General features: G+C 41.9%; 1 protein-coding gene across 2 annotated transcripts in view; it reads right to left on the reverse strand.

The window, feature by feature from the left end:
• Positions 1-12668, reverse strand: part of LOC306861165 (ATP-dependent DNA helicase Q5-like) — a 34351-nt gene extending 21683 nt beyond the window's left edge. For both annotated transcript variants that reach the window (XM_079403296.1, XM_079403295.1), the window contains exons 1-7: positions 12498-12668; positions 12261-12382; positions 4110-4625; positions 2517-2613; positions 2287-2398; positions 197-359; positions 25-107 (exon numbers count right to left, since the gene is read on the reverse strand). In XM_079403296.1, coding sequence (XP_079259422.1) covers positions 25-107; positions 197-359; positions 2287-2398; positions 2517-2613; positions 4110-4625; positions 12261-12382; positions 12498-12660 — 1256 coding nt within the window. In that variant the 5' untranslated portion in view covers positions 12661-12668. The remainder of the gene's footprint in view (positions 1-24; positions 108-196; positions 360-2286; positions 2399-2516; positions 2614-4109; positions 4626-12260; positions 12383-12497) is intronic.
• Positions 12669-12687: the final 19 nt, after the last annotated feature.

Consider the following 12687-nt stretch of genomic DNA (forward strand, 5'->3'; position numbering starts at 1 on the left):
TTTAAAGCGTCTGTTTGAGCTCACCCTTCTTGTTCACAAAAAGCAACCATTGCCTCGAAGTCCAGGATGGGTGCTTTATCCTGCTCTTTCTCTGATCCTCGCTTCTCCTGAATTCAAAGCACACAGTATATCAGACACAATGACAGTTTAACTAGTCAAAAGTATGAAGATATCGAGATTGGATGTGCTTCCCAACCTGTTTGCGGACAATTTCTTTGCGGATGAGGAAGTTGAGCTGGTCTCTGTCTTTGGGTGAGTAGTATAGCCTGCAAGACGACGGCAGTCCGTCACGTCCAGCTCGTCCCGACTCCTGATAGTAACTGGCCAAAGACTTCGCCAGATTCCAGTGAGCGACAAACCTGAAAACAGACAGACACTTACATGCAATGGCAAACACAGCACTGATATATCTACAGATCTACTAAAAGACTCGTTTAGGGACATGGGATGGAAATGATTAGTCGGCATTATAGACAACATTGAAAATAAAGGAGGCGCTTTCCCCGCCTCCAGGGTCTTCTGATTGGTCCACTGTTTTGGAACTGACATTGATGAGCGACGCTGTGTGTAAAAGTTTAAATTATTTTACATTTAGCCATTTAGCAGACACTTTTATCCAAAGCGACTTACAAATTTACATTTATTCATTTAGCTGACGCTTTTATCCAAAGCGACTTACAATTGCTATATATGTCAGAGTTCGCACGCCTCTGGAGCAACTAGGGGTTAAGTGTCTTGCTCAGGGACACATTGGTGTCTCACAGTGGATTCGAACCCGGGTCTCTCACACCAAAGGCATGCGTCTTATCCACTGCGCCATCACCACCCCAAATGAGGACATTAGAAGCAATCAAAAATGTTATTTTAACGTGCCGCTCACGTGTGACACGCTGCAAAACGACAAGCACAACGGCCACGTCTGTATAGTGTCTACTATAGTAGTAGGTTTTTAATTGGAAAGTATTAATAGGATTAAAAAAATGAAATAAGCGACATAAGAAAATGACATTGGTTAGAGGTTCTGAATTTCGGTTTCGATACCATTCCGATTAATCGTCCAGCCCAATCGAGTAGTCGTTTGATCTCATAGGACCTAATGTAAGAGCCTGCAATAACACAGTTTGACGCGGTAGAGCCTTCCTGGATGCAATTCAAGAGAAGAAAACACAGCGCTTGAGAGCAAACGCAGCCGAACCTGGAGCTGCTGAGCGGCGTTTGGATAATTTATGTGAATATATGCTACGTGATTTCCTCTCAATAACGAAATACAACAAAAAATGACAGCGGTGTGAAAGCAGCAGTTAAGAACGCATCTGATTACAGCGATGTTTGTGCAAACTCTACAGTTCGGTACTCCAGTAAAGTGCAATCACTTCATGTAATAAATAGCCTTAAATCAAGCAGCTTTACAGTATTAAACAAACAACCAGAGTCAGTTAGAATTACAACTTGATTTTATGTTATAAAGCAGCTCTCTAGTGCGGAGCTAGCTAATGGTAGAATCTTTTTATTAGTGGAAAAAATGATATTATTTCATTAAAGTGATAGCTTGGTTTGCAGAGATCAATGCTTGATCTAGCTCAGGACTGTTTTGATTATCATAACCCTATAAGGTATTTTAAGAGAGATTATGCTATGAATAAAATAGTTTATCCAAAAATAAAACGTCTTATTTACATTTACCTATTTTGTTTCTTATCCATATGGCTTACAAAAGGAGATGTTAGGCTTTGTCATTCAGTTATTTTTTCATATAGCTAATTAAATGGTGAATGAGAGCGTTTCTCTGTCGGTCATCTCATTGTGTGTGCCAAATAAAATATATTTATTTGTATAAATTAATTGTATAATAGTTGTAATTACATAAAATGATTTTCAAAAGCTGAAGTGATTACTTTTATTTGTTAAAATATGTATAACTCAATATTTAACTAATTACAAAAGCTGAATAATCAAAGTCTACCGATTAATCAGTTATATAATCGACGATTAGTCAATTAATCATTCTAATAATCGTTAGATTAATCGATTAACACAATAATTGTTAGTGGCAGTCCTATTAGGCACCATATTTAGTTTTGCAACAAACAAGCAAATATATTACTGTTTACTCGGTTTAGTCAATGACTTTTATTAAGCTTTTTTAACAAGACTCCAGTTACAGCCTTGGCATCACAGGAATAAATTACATTTTAAAACCTATTTATTTTAAATTGTAATTTTTTTATATTTCTGTTTTGTAGTGTATATTGTATCTGTAGTGTATATTTGCAATGCGTGACTGACCTGACATTGGCCTTGTCCACTCCCATACCAAAACTGATGGTGGCCACAATAACAGGCACTTTATCGGCCATCCAATCAGTCTGACTCTCTGTGCGATCGCCCACCTTCAGCCCTGCAGAGAGATGAAACATTAACCAGAATGATCTGTCCCTTGCAAACTTGCACGACAACATTACACACAATGACACAAACATCCAAAAAGTGTGAACAGGCAGCAGTGACAGGATCACCTGCATGGTAGGGCTTGGCTGTGATTCCTAGTTTAGTCAGCTTATGTGCCACTTCCTCACAACTCTCTCTGGTGCGACAGTAAACAATCCCACAGCCCTGCCGACCAAACATGGCTGTTTAAAATGATTTAATCAGACTCGTCCTCAAATAAATTACTCACCCTCTTTATTCTTCTCATGGAACACAAAAGAAGATGTTTATCAAAATGTCCAAGCTGCTCTTTTCCATACAATGAAAGTAAACAGTAAGTGAAGTCAGTTGTTGAGGTCCAGAAATGACATAAGTCACCCATATGACTTCTGTATCTTCTGAATTCATCCTGAGTGAAATGTAATTGTTCATCGAAGATCTTTCTTGTCAATTTAGCTCTCAAATCTCAAATTTAAGTGTTCACATACATTCACATATTGTATGCCAAGATGTGTCTTTAAGCTATTTCAATGACAATGACTTCAAATGATTCTTGTGTGACTTGTCAATGATGCCACATGTTGACACACCAATAATTTAATATGTGGGTCATTAAAAATAAAACTGCCCATGAAAAAAAAATCATGTTCAAAGAATTATATGATGCTCTTTTGGTATTTTTATGTACTATTATATATTTGATTAATATTTTGAACAAGCTTTCATTTATATTTTCAGTTTTCTTTTGAATTGTAGTTTAAGTTTTACTGATTTTGCCATTTCTATTCATTTTATTTAACATTTCTATTAGCTTTAATGTATTTAATAACGTTTGAGTAATTTTAGCACTTCAAATTAATCTTATTTATTGTAGTTATTTGCCAATTTAAAATTGTCTAATATTTTTAATTTTAAGTTTTTCACGTAATGTTTTTTAGTGCTGTCAAACTATTAATTGTGATTAATCACGTCCTAAATAAGTTTGTTTATATAATATATGTGTACTGTGTATATTTATTATGCCTATATAAATACACACACATGCATGTATATATTTCAGAAAAATATGTTGTTTATATATTAAATATATGTATTTATAATATAAATGATAGGAATATAAATATAGACATGTAAATACATGTAAATATTTTCAAAATATATACTTTATGTGTGTGTGTATTTATATTATACATATATTTATATATACAATAAATATACACAGTACACACACATATATTATGCAAACAAAAACTTTTATTTTGTATGCGATTAATCATTTGACAGCAGTAATGTTTTTTTTTCTTTTTCAGCTTTATTTCAATTAATTAATTAATTTGAGTTAATAATTAACAGCGATGAAATATACTCTTTTGAAAGACCTTTATACTATTTTCAAGAAAGTTTTCCTTTTAATGACTCCACCTTCAAAACAGGTGAGGGATTTCTTGAAATATTCTGGATATTTGTAGCGAATTTTTTGACAATGTCTGAAACCCCCGCCAAATAGCATAATTAATTATAATTCAGAATTTTTTTTTTTTCCACTTTCATTGCATGCTAAACTTTTCAATGCTAAACTTGTGTTTCCAGCAGATGAGAGAAATTCATACAGGTTCAAGAACAACATGAGGGCGAGTAAATGGTGAAAGAACTTGCTTAACCAAAGAAAGCCAGTGACTGACCTTTTCCGCTGTATTTCCACCCAGAGCCTCTTTGGCAAACGCAAGCAAGTGCACATAAGGATCAGGCAACAGATCCCGGAATATCACGTCATATTTCAAGTTTTTACGGAAAACAGGTATGGCAAAGACAAGTGGCGAGCGCAGCTTCAGCGAGCGCTCGATGTCTTCCTGCACTCTCTTGGGTGCTGTGGCCGTCAGCGCTACACAGGGAACCCCCTGTAGACGAGAGCGCAGGTCCCCGAGCTTCAGATAGTCCGGTCTGAAGTCATGACCCCACTGAGAGACGCAGTGAGCTTCATCCACAGCCAGATACGCCAGCAGACCCCGCGCACACAGTGAATTCAAGCAGGGCTGGAAGGACGGGGACACCACCATCTCTGGAGTGATGTAGAGCAGCTTGAGCCGAGGACTCTCGCTCTCCAGATCCGCCAGGATCTGATGCCGCTCAGCCGAGGGAAGTTTGGAGTTGATGGACCGTGCAGGAACATTCAGGGCTTTCAGGTGCTCCACTTGATCCTGCAGAAGTAAATACAAAGAGCATGCCATCACGAACAACACAACAGTCAAAGGAATCTTTATTACTCATCACAGGAAATCATATGAATCAGTCTTGTTACTTGCTTTAAATAATGCCCGTGTTCCCAATGTGTGGATGCCCATGTGGTTCTTATTTTCCATTGTTTTTCTTCAAGCATTACAAAGCATAAGCTGTTGCTCATCCTCATTCTGCTCTTAACAACATGATTATAATGTACTTATGTATGCATGCATGTATTTATTTCCCTTTAATGCTTTTTGTTCTCTCTAATTAATACTTTTATTCATCATGCATGCTGTTCTTTTTAAATGTTTTCAGCACTGATAATAATCAGAAATGTTTCTTGAGCAGCAAATCAGCATATGAGAATGATTTCTGCAGGATCATATGACACTGAAGACTGGAGTGATGATGCTGAAAATTCAGCTTTGCATCACAGGAATAAATTAAATTTTTATATATAAATTCATAAACAAAACAGTTATTTTAAATAGTGATGTTATACAGTATATATTAGTGCTGTCAAACGATTAATCGCGTCCAAAATAACAGTTTTTGTTTACATAATATATGGGTGTGCTGTGTATATTTATTATTTATATATAAATACACAAACATGCGTGTAAATATTTATAACAATAATATAACTAACTCTAGCACTCTCTATTCTAACTATTTCATCTATTTGCTTTATTTACTTAAAGAAAAAAAACACGACCCTATAACACTTGAACTCTCTATTATATTTCTATCATAACTGCTTATTTTCTTTTTATTCATTAGAAAAAAGACCCTCTAACACTAGCATTCCCTATTCTTTTTTTCTATTCTAATTGTTTTGAGACTTGTCACAGCAATTGCATATCATTGCTCTTTTGTTGATTTTGATTGCTTCCATTGTCCTCATTTGTAAGTCCTTTTGGATAAAAGCATCTGCTAAATGACTAAATGTAATGTAAATGTAAATACTGTTTTACTAATATGATTGGCCAATAAATCTATTTATCTCTGGTGAAACATATCCAGTGTTGCCAAATTAGTAATTTTGTTGCTAAATAACAATTTTTCACACTACCCTAGTAACTTTTTCTTCCAAAAGCAACAAATTTTGCAACATTTTTAAAATTTATTTGGCAAGTTTGATCAATTTTTGATAAGGGATTTAAACGATAAAAAGGCATACATTTTTCATCTAAATTACTCAAGAGGAAACATACTCGGTTACTATCGTAATCTCTGTTCCCTGAGATATGGGAGCGAGTACTGCGTCGTAAGACGCTGTATGGGAAAAAATAATTTTTTCCCTCTTCAACTGAAGCCTTCAATCACGCAACGTCCATTGGTTCGTGCAGTGCTATAAAAACGAACCAATGGCTCGGCGGCAGCGATGAGCGAGCCTATGGCTATGCAGCCCGCCATAACCCGCCAATATGGGCGGGGCCTCTGGCTATATAAGTGGCCACTTCGCCGCAGCATCTCAGATTTCTTCAAATGAAGCGACTGAGGCGTGTAGCTCATAGCACGGCCGGGAACGCAGTACTCGTTCCCATATATCAGGGAACCGAGGTTACGATAGTAACCGAGTACGTTCCCTGTCAATATTTCACTCGTACTGCGTCGTTAGACGCTGTATGGGAACCAGTACAATCACGCCGTGCTATGATGGGGAATGACTCAAAACCATAACTCACGTGGGAGAAGACCCAGGGGAGTTAAAAATACACCAAGCACAGGCTGAGCCATGAGGGTAATCCGTGGCCTGGGTGTCGTCCCGTATTCTTGACACTTGGTGTCCATATAACATGGACTGCCCAAGAGGAGGTGGTGCTTGAGCAATGTTGGTCAAGTGAACCTCTAAGACTGCTTAACTAGCCGGAGGCGGCAAATTAAGCGGAAAGGACTCTGGCCTGCAAGGTGGGAACGTCCAGGTTGTAAAACCCTATAAATGTGGACAGCGAGGACCAGCCGGCCGCCTCACAAATTTCCGAAATGGACACCCCGCTGGACCATGCCAAGGAAGAGGCGATGCCTCTGGTGGAATGGGCTCTGACTCCAATAGGGCACTGCAAACCCAAGGAGGAGTATGCTAGGGAGATAGCCTCCACTAACCACCTGGAAAGTTTTTGCTTCGTAACAGGGCTACCTTTAACGCGGTTACCGAAGCTGACAAAAAGCTGTTCCGATCTAATGTATGAGGCGGAACGTTCAATATATACTCTGAGGGCCCTGACGGGGCAGAGCAGGGACAAATCCTGGTCATCCGCCGAAGGGGTCAGTGCAGAAAGCGTTATGACCTGGGCCCTGAACGGAGTGGAGAGAACCTTAGGTACATAACCCAGCCTTTGGTTTCAGGACGACTTTGGAGTTGTTAGGCCCGAATTCCAGGCAAGCAGGGTTGACGGAAAGGGCCTGTAGGTCTCCTACTAGCTTAACCGACGCCAGTGCTAACAGCAGGGCGGTTTTAAACGAGAGCGATCTCAGGCTCGTAGACCGTAATGGTTCAAACAGGGGGCCCTTCAAGGCCCTTAGCATGGTAGGTAAGTCCCAAGGTGTTACTGTACAAGAGCGTGGGGGGTTCATTCTCCTGGCGCCTCGTTATAAACTGGACCACCGTACTATTTCTGGCCACCAATCGGCCAGCAATAGGGGCATGAAGGGCCGCTATGGCTGAAGCGTAAACTTTGATGGTGGATGGGGAACGCTGTTTATCCAGCATCTCCTGCAGAAAAGAAAGAACCACTGATATCTCAGAGGAAACCGGATCTAAGTCGCTGTCTTGACACCGAGCCGAGAAAATAGACCATTTCAGAGCATAGAGGCGTCTGGTAGACGGGGCTCTTGCTTCTGCCATAGTGTTTAAGACACGCTCTGGGAGGACAAAAGACTCCCGTTGAGCGGCCACACATGCAAGGCCCATAACTCGGGCCGTTGATGCCACAGTATGCCGTTCGCTCGAGAGAGGAGGTCCCGTCTCAAGGGAATGGGCCACGAGGCTGCTTCGAGCAAGGTCGGCTTGCCCTCGCACAGTGCTCCCCAACCCTTGTTGGAAGCATCTGTCGTGACAACCTTCCTTATGTGCGCCGTGTCCAAGATCACACCTCGCTTCAGCCAGAGAGTGTCCCTCCAGCGGTTCAGGGCTGAAACACAGGCCCGAGTTACTGTTATGCGATGGCGACGGTGAAGCCAAGCCGCAAATGGAACCCTCTGCTTCAGCCAGAACTGGATTGGCCACATGCGAAGCAGGCCCAACTGAAGTACTGGTGAAGCTGCTGCCATAAGGCCCAGCATTTTCTGGAAAGCCTTGAGTGGGTGGATGGTCCCTTCCTTGAAGGAGGCCGCACGGCGCTGAATTGTCATGGCTCGTTCTGCTGAGACAGTTGCTGTCATCTGCACAGAGTCGATAACTGTCCCCAGGAACGACACTTGTTGGCTGGGTGACAGTGTGCTCTTGGCAAAGTTGACCCTGAGCCCCGGCGATCTAAGATGGGGGGCTACCTGGATGTGAAAGTAAGCGTCTTTCAAATCGAGCAACATGAACCAGTCCCCTGGGCGTATATGCGAGAGGATCTGTTTCAATGTGATCATCCTGAACGACCTTTTTAGGGTCGTGATTCAGGAGTCTGAGATCTAGAATAGGCCACAGGCCGCCGTCTTTTTTGGGGACGAGGAAGTAGCGGCTGTAGAAGCCTGACTCGCCCTGTGCTGGAGGAACGACCCCTATGGCTCCTTTTACCAGCAGATTCATCACCTCTGCGCGCAGAACTGGAGCGTCCTTGCTGCGCACTGTAGTGGTGACCACAGCGCGGAAGAGTGGTGGTCTTCGAGCGAATTGGAGTGAATAACCTCGTCTTATCGTAGCCATTACCCACTCTTACACACCAGGGATGGCCTGCCAGGCCTCGGCCCGTGTGGCTAGAGGTTGAATAGGCTCTAAAGACTGGCTGCATAAGGGCAGGACGCTTATGGTAGGCAAAAGAGGATATTTGCTCTCTTTTTGAAGTTTGTACCTGTGATTGTTGTTCAGTTAGTAGCCTACACTGTAAGAAAAATATCTAGAAAAATTTAAAAGCTAGTAATTTTCCAGGACATTATCCGTTATCCACGTTGTAACCCAAAAACTTCAAATACAATGCGTAAAGCACAAGTAGGTAAAAAACCTGTGAACAGAGTAGATCTTGCCCTACTTTTACAGACTTTTCTTAGAGTGTAGCAGACTAACTAACTCACAATACACTGCTTAAAACTATAATTGTTCAGAATGTGTAGTTTTACTAGTTTACTAGTTAATAAAAAAAAAAACTTAAATTGTAATTATTCAAAAATGTGTAAGAGTTCAATAATTCAATGTCGTATTTAAAAATACAGTTATATTTTCATACTACATTACGTTATATTATTTTACGAACAAATCTAAATTAACATACAGTGCCCTCCAAAAGTATTGGAACAGTAAAGACAAAATTGCTCTGTTGGCTGTGGAGTCAAGACATTTACAAATGATTAAAAGATGAATATGAGACAAAACTACAGAATGTCACATTTTATTATTGGGTGAATCAACACAGATGTTTTACCAGCTAAGAAGTTCAGCACTTTTAGAGTTTCATCCCCCTATCTGATGTGAGCATAAGTATTGGAACAGTTGCCTCACAGGTCTTTCTAAGTGATCAGCTGTGTCCTGTTGCATTAATTCTTCAGATATTAAAAGCAGAGAATGTGTCGTATCAGTTATATCCATTACTTCTGTATTCTGAATCTTGCATTCGATGACGACACACACAAACCAGGATGAAGATGAGGGAGCTGACTTTGAGAGAAAAACAAGCAATTTGGATGCTAAAAGAAAAGAGGAAGTCAATTAGAGCTCTAGCTAAAACAAAGGGCATGGAGAAATCAAGAGTTTGGAAACCAAGTTCAAGTTGAGCTTTATTGTCATTCCGCTACATGTGGGGACATACAGTGGAACAAAATGTCGTGCCTCGCAGGACCACGGTGCTACATAAATACAGACAAACAACAATGAAGTAAAAAAACACTATAAACCTATACACAACTAACCTACTGACAGATTTAACTAAGTATACTATATATATATTTAAGTATTTATAAGTATTTACCCTATACAAACTAAGAGAATTAAGGATAAAAAATACAAACTATACGAATGCTTCACATAAGTATTTACCCTATACAAACTAAAAAAATAGAGGATTAAAAAATACAAACTATACGAATGCTTCACAAATACTGTACATGTGCAAAGAGAGACATTTGAGTCAGCAGCTGGTTGGGGAACAGTGCAGGATGATTTGTAGTGCATGAGCATGTAAACATACATATATTGCTGAGTCTTTTGTGGGATTGTGTACACGCAGCAGTGTGTGTAAAGTGTCCATAGTGCACATAGTGTAAAGTGTCCATAGTGCACATAGAGGAGAGTGTGGTAATACAGATGGTTTGTACAGGCCCACTCACCTGTGTGTAGCACACTTCGGATTGCACATGGGGGTCCATGTTTCAGGAGGTAGGGGTTTCAGAGGGGGTGGGGTGATTTGAGTTCAGGGCTCTCACAGCCTGGGGGAAAAAGCTGTTGAGCAGTCTGACGGAGCGGGCTCTGATGCTCCGGTACCGTCTTCCTGATGGTAGGAGCTGGAAGAGACTGTGGGAGGGATGGGTGGAGTCCTTCACGATGCTGTTGGTTTTGCTGGAGCATCGTGTAAGGAAAATGTCCAGGATGGAGGGGAGAGGGGCACCGATGATCTTTGCAGTTGTGTTCACTGTCCGCTGGAGGGTCTTGCGGTCAGCAGCACTGCAGTTCCCGTACCAGACAGTGATGCAGCTGGTCAGCACACTCTCAATGGTGCCTCTGTAGAATTTGGTGAGGATGGGTGGAGGGAGACTTGCTCTTTTCAGCCGGCGGAGAAAGTGTAGGCGCTGTTGTGCCTTTTTGGAGAGTGACATGGTGTTGGTGGTCCAGGTGAGATTCTCTGTGATGTGCACCCCCAGGAATTTGGTGCTGCTGACTCTCTCCACAGTCGAGCTGTCGATGGTCAGTGGGGGGTGGTCAACGGAGTTTCTCCTGAAGTCCATCACAACCTCCTTTGTCTTCCCCACATTGAGGGACAGATTGTTGGTGCCACACCACTCAGCCAGCTGTGCCACTTCCTCTCTGTAGTGTGTTTCATTGTTGTTGCTGATGAGACCTACCACTGTTGTGTCATCAGCAAACTTGATGATGTGGTTGGAGCTGAACTTGGAAGTACAGTCATGGGTCAGCAGCGGGTTGAGCACACAGCCTTGTGGGGCCCCTGTGCTCAGTGTTGTAGTGCTCGAGGTGTTGTGGCCGACACGGACTGACTGAGGTCTTCCGGTTAGAAAGTCCAGGATCCAGTTACACAGGGAATTGTTAAGGCCCAGCAGGTTTAGTTTATTTATGAGCTGTTGTGGGATTATTGTGTTGAATGCCGAGCTGAAGTCAATGAACAGCATTCTAACATAGGAGTCTTTATTTTCTAGGTGGGTAAGAGCCAGGTGGAGGGTGGAAGAAATTGCATCGTCCGTGGAGCGGTTTGGACGGTATGCAAACTGGAGCGGGTCGAGTGTGTTGGGGGAGGCTGGTTTTGATGTTATGCATGACTAGCCTCTCAAAGCACTTCATCATGATTGGAGTCAGTGCTATGGGACGGTAGTCATTGAGACAGGACACAGGTGATTTCTTTGGTACCGGTATAACCACCAGCGACACCAGCAACCAACAACGACCTGCTCGGCTGAGAAAACAACAGTAGTTGATGACAGACAAATCATAAAAGCTGTGAAAATGAATCCTAAAAGACGTGTCTGTAAAATCACCAACAACTTCCCAAAAGCTGGGGTGATACTCTGACAATCTACTGTCCTCAGGAGACTTTGACACAGAATTGCAGATGTTACACAGCAAGATGCAAACCTCTGACTAGCACCAAAAATAGAAAGGCAAGATTAGAGTTTGCAAAAAAGCACAAAGGTGAGCCAGAAGAGCTTTGGAACTGTTTATGGACCGATGAGACAAAGATGAACCTTTATCTAAGTGATGGGAAAGCAAAAATGTGGAGGAAAAAAAGGGAACTGCAATGATCCCAAGAATACGGCCTCATCTGTAAAGCATGGTGGAGGTGGTGTCGTGGCATGGGCATGCATGACTGCCTCTGGAACAGGCCCTCTCAACTTTACTGATGACTTAATCTATGATGACAGTAGCAGAATGAATTTGGAAGGGTACAAAACCATCTTGCCTACCAATATTCAAGAAAATGCCACCAGATTCATTGGGAAGTGCTTCATATTGCATCAGGACAATGACCCAAAACACCCTGCCAGTTCAGTCAAGGAATTTATAAGGGCAAAGAAATGGAAAGTCTTAGATTGCCCAAGTCAATCTCCAGATTTGATCTCAATCTCTTGACTCCACAGCCAACAGCGCAATTTTGTCTTTACCGTTCCAATACTTATGGAGGGCCCTGTATATAAAATATACATCTCATATCAGATTACATATGAGTCAGTCCTGCTCGCAGGCTACTGTGTGCCTACAGCTTATCCCTGATGGGAAGATGTGTGTAGCTGGGATTCACCTGGATGAGCGCGATCAGAGGCGAGATGACCAGAGTGATGCCGCTGGCCAGAAGAGCAGGCAGCTGATAGCACAGAGACTTCCCCGCTCCAGTGGGCATGAGGACAAACACATCCCTGTCACCTGTGAGCACAGTCCACACACAAACACACACAACTCATGTAACCATCAGCTGCACTAGCATTCGGCTAACTCCTGGCATTTGTTTCATAACAATCCAGTGTAAATGTGTCTTCACCCTTTAACACTGCTTTCACGGCATCTTCCTGCTGCTGAGATCGAAACTGGTCGAATCCGAAGTGTTTCTTTAACGCCCGGTGAACGGCACTCATAACTACATCCACAATCTCAACATTCACTCCACTTTCATTGAACTCCGCGGCGCGCGGTGATGATGTCATGTAGCGCACTATGTGACGCACATATTG

Source organism: Barbus barbus (genome assembly GCF_936440315.1).
Source record: "Barbus barbus genome assembly, chromosome: 4".
Classification (NCBI taxonomy): Eukaryota; Metazoa; Chordata; class Actinopteri; order Cypriniformes; family Cyprinidae; genus Barbus; species Barbus barbus.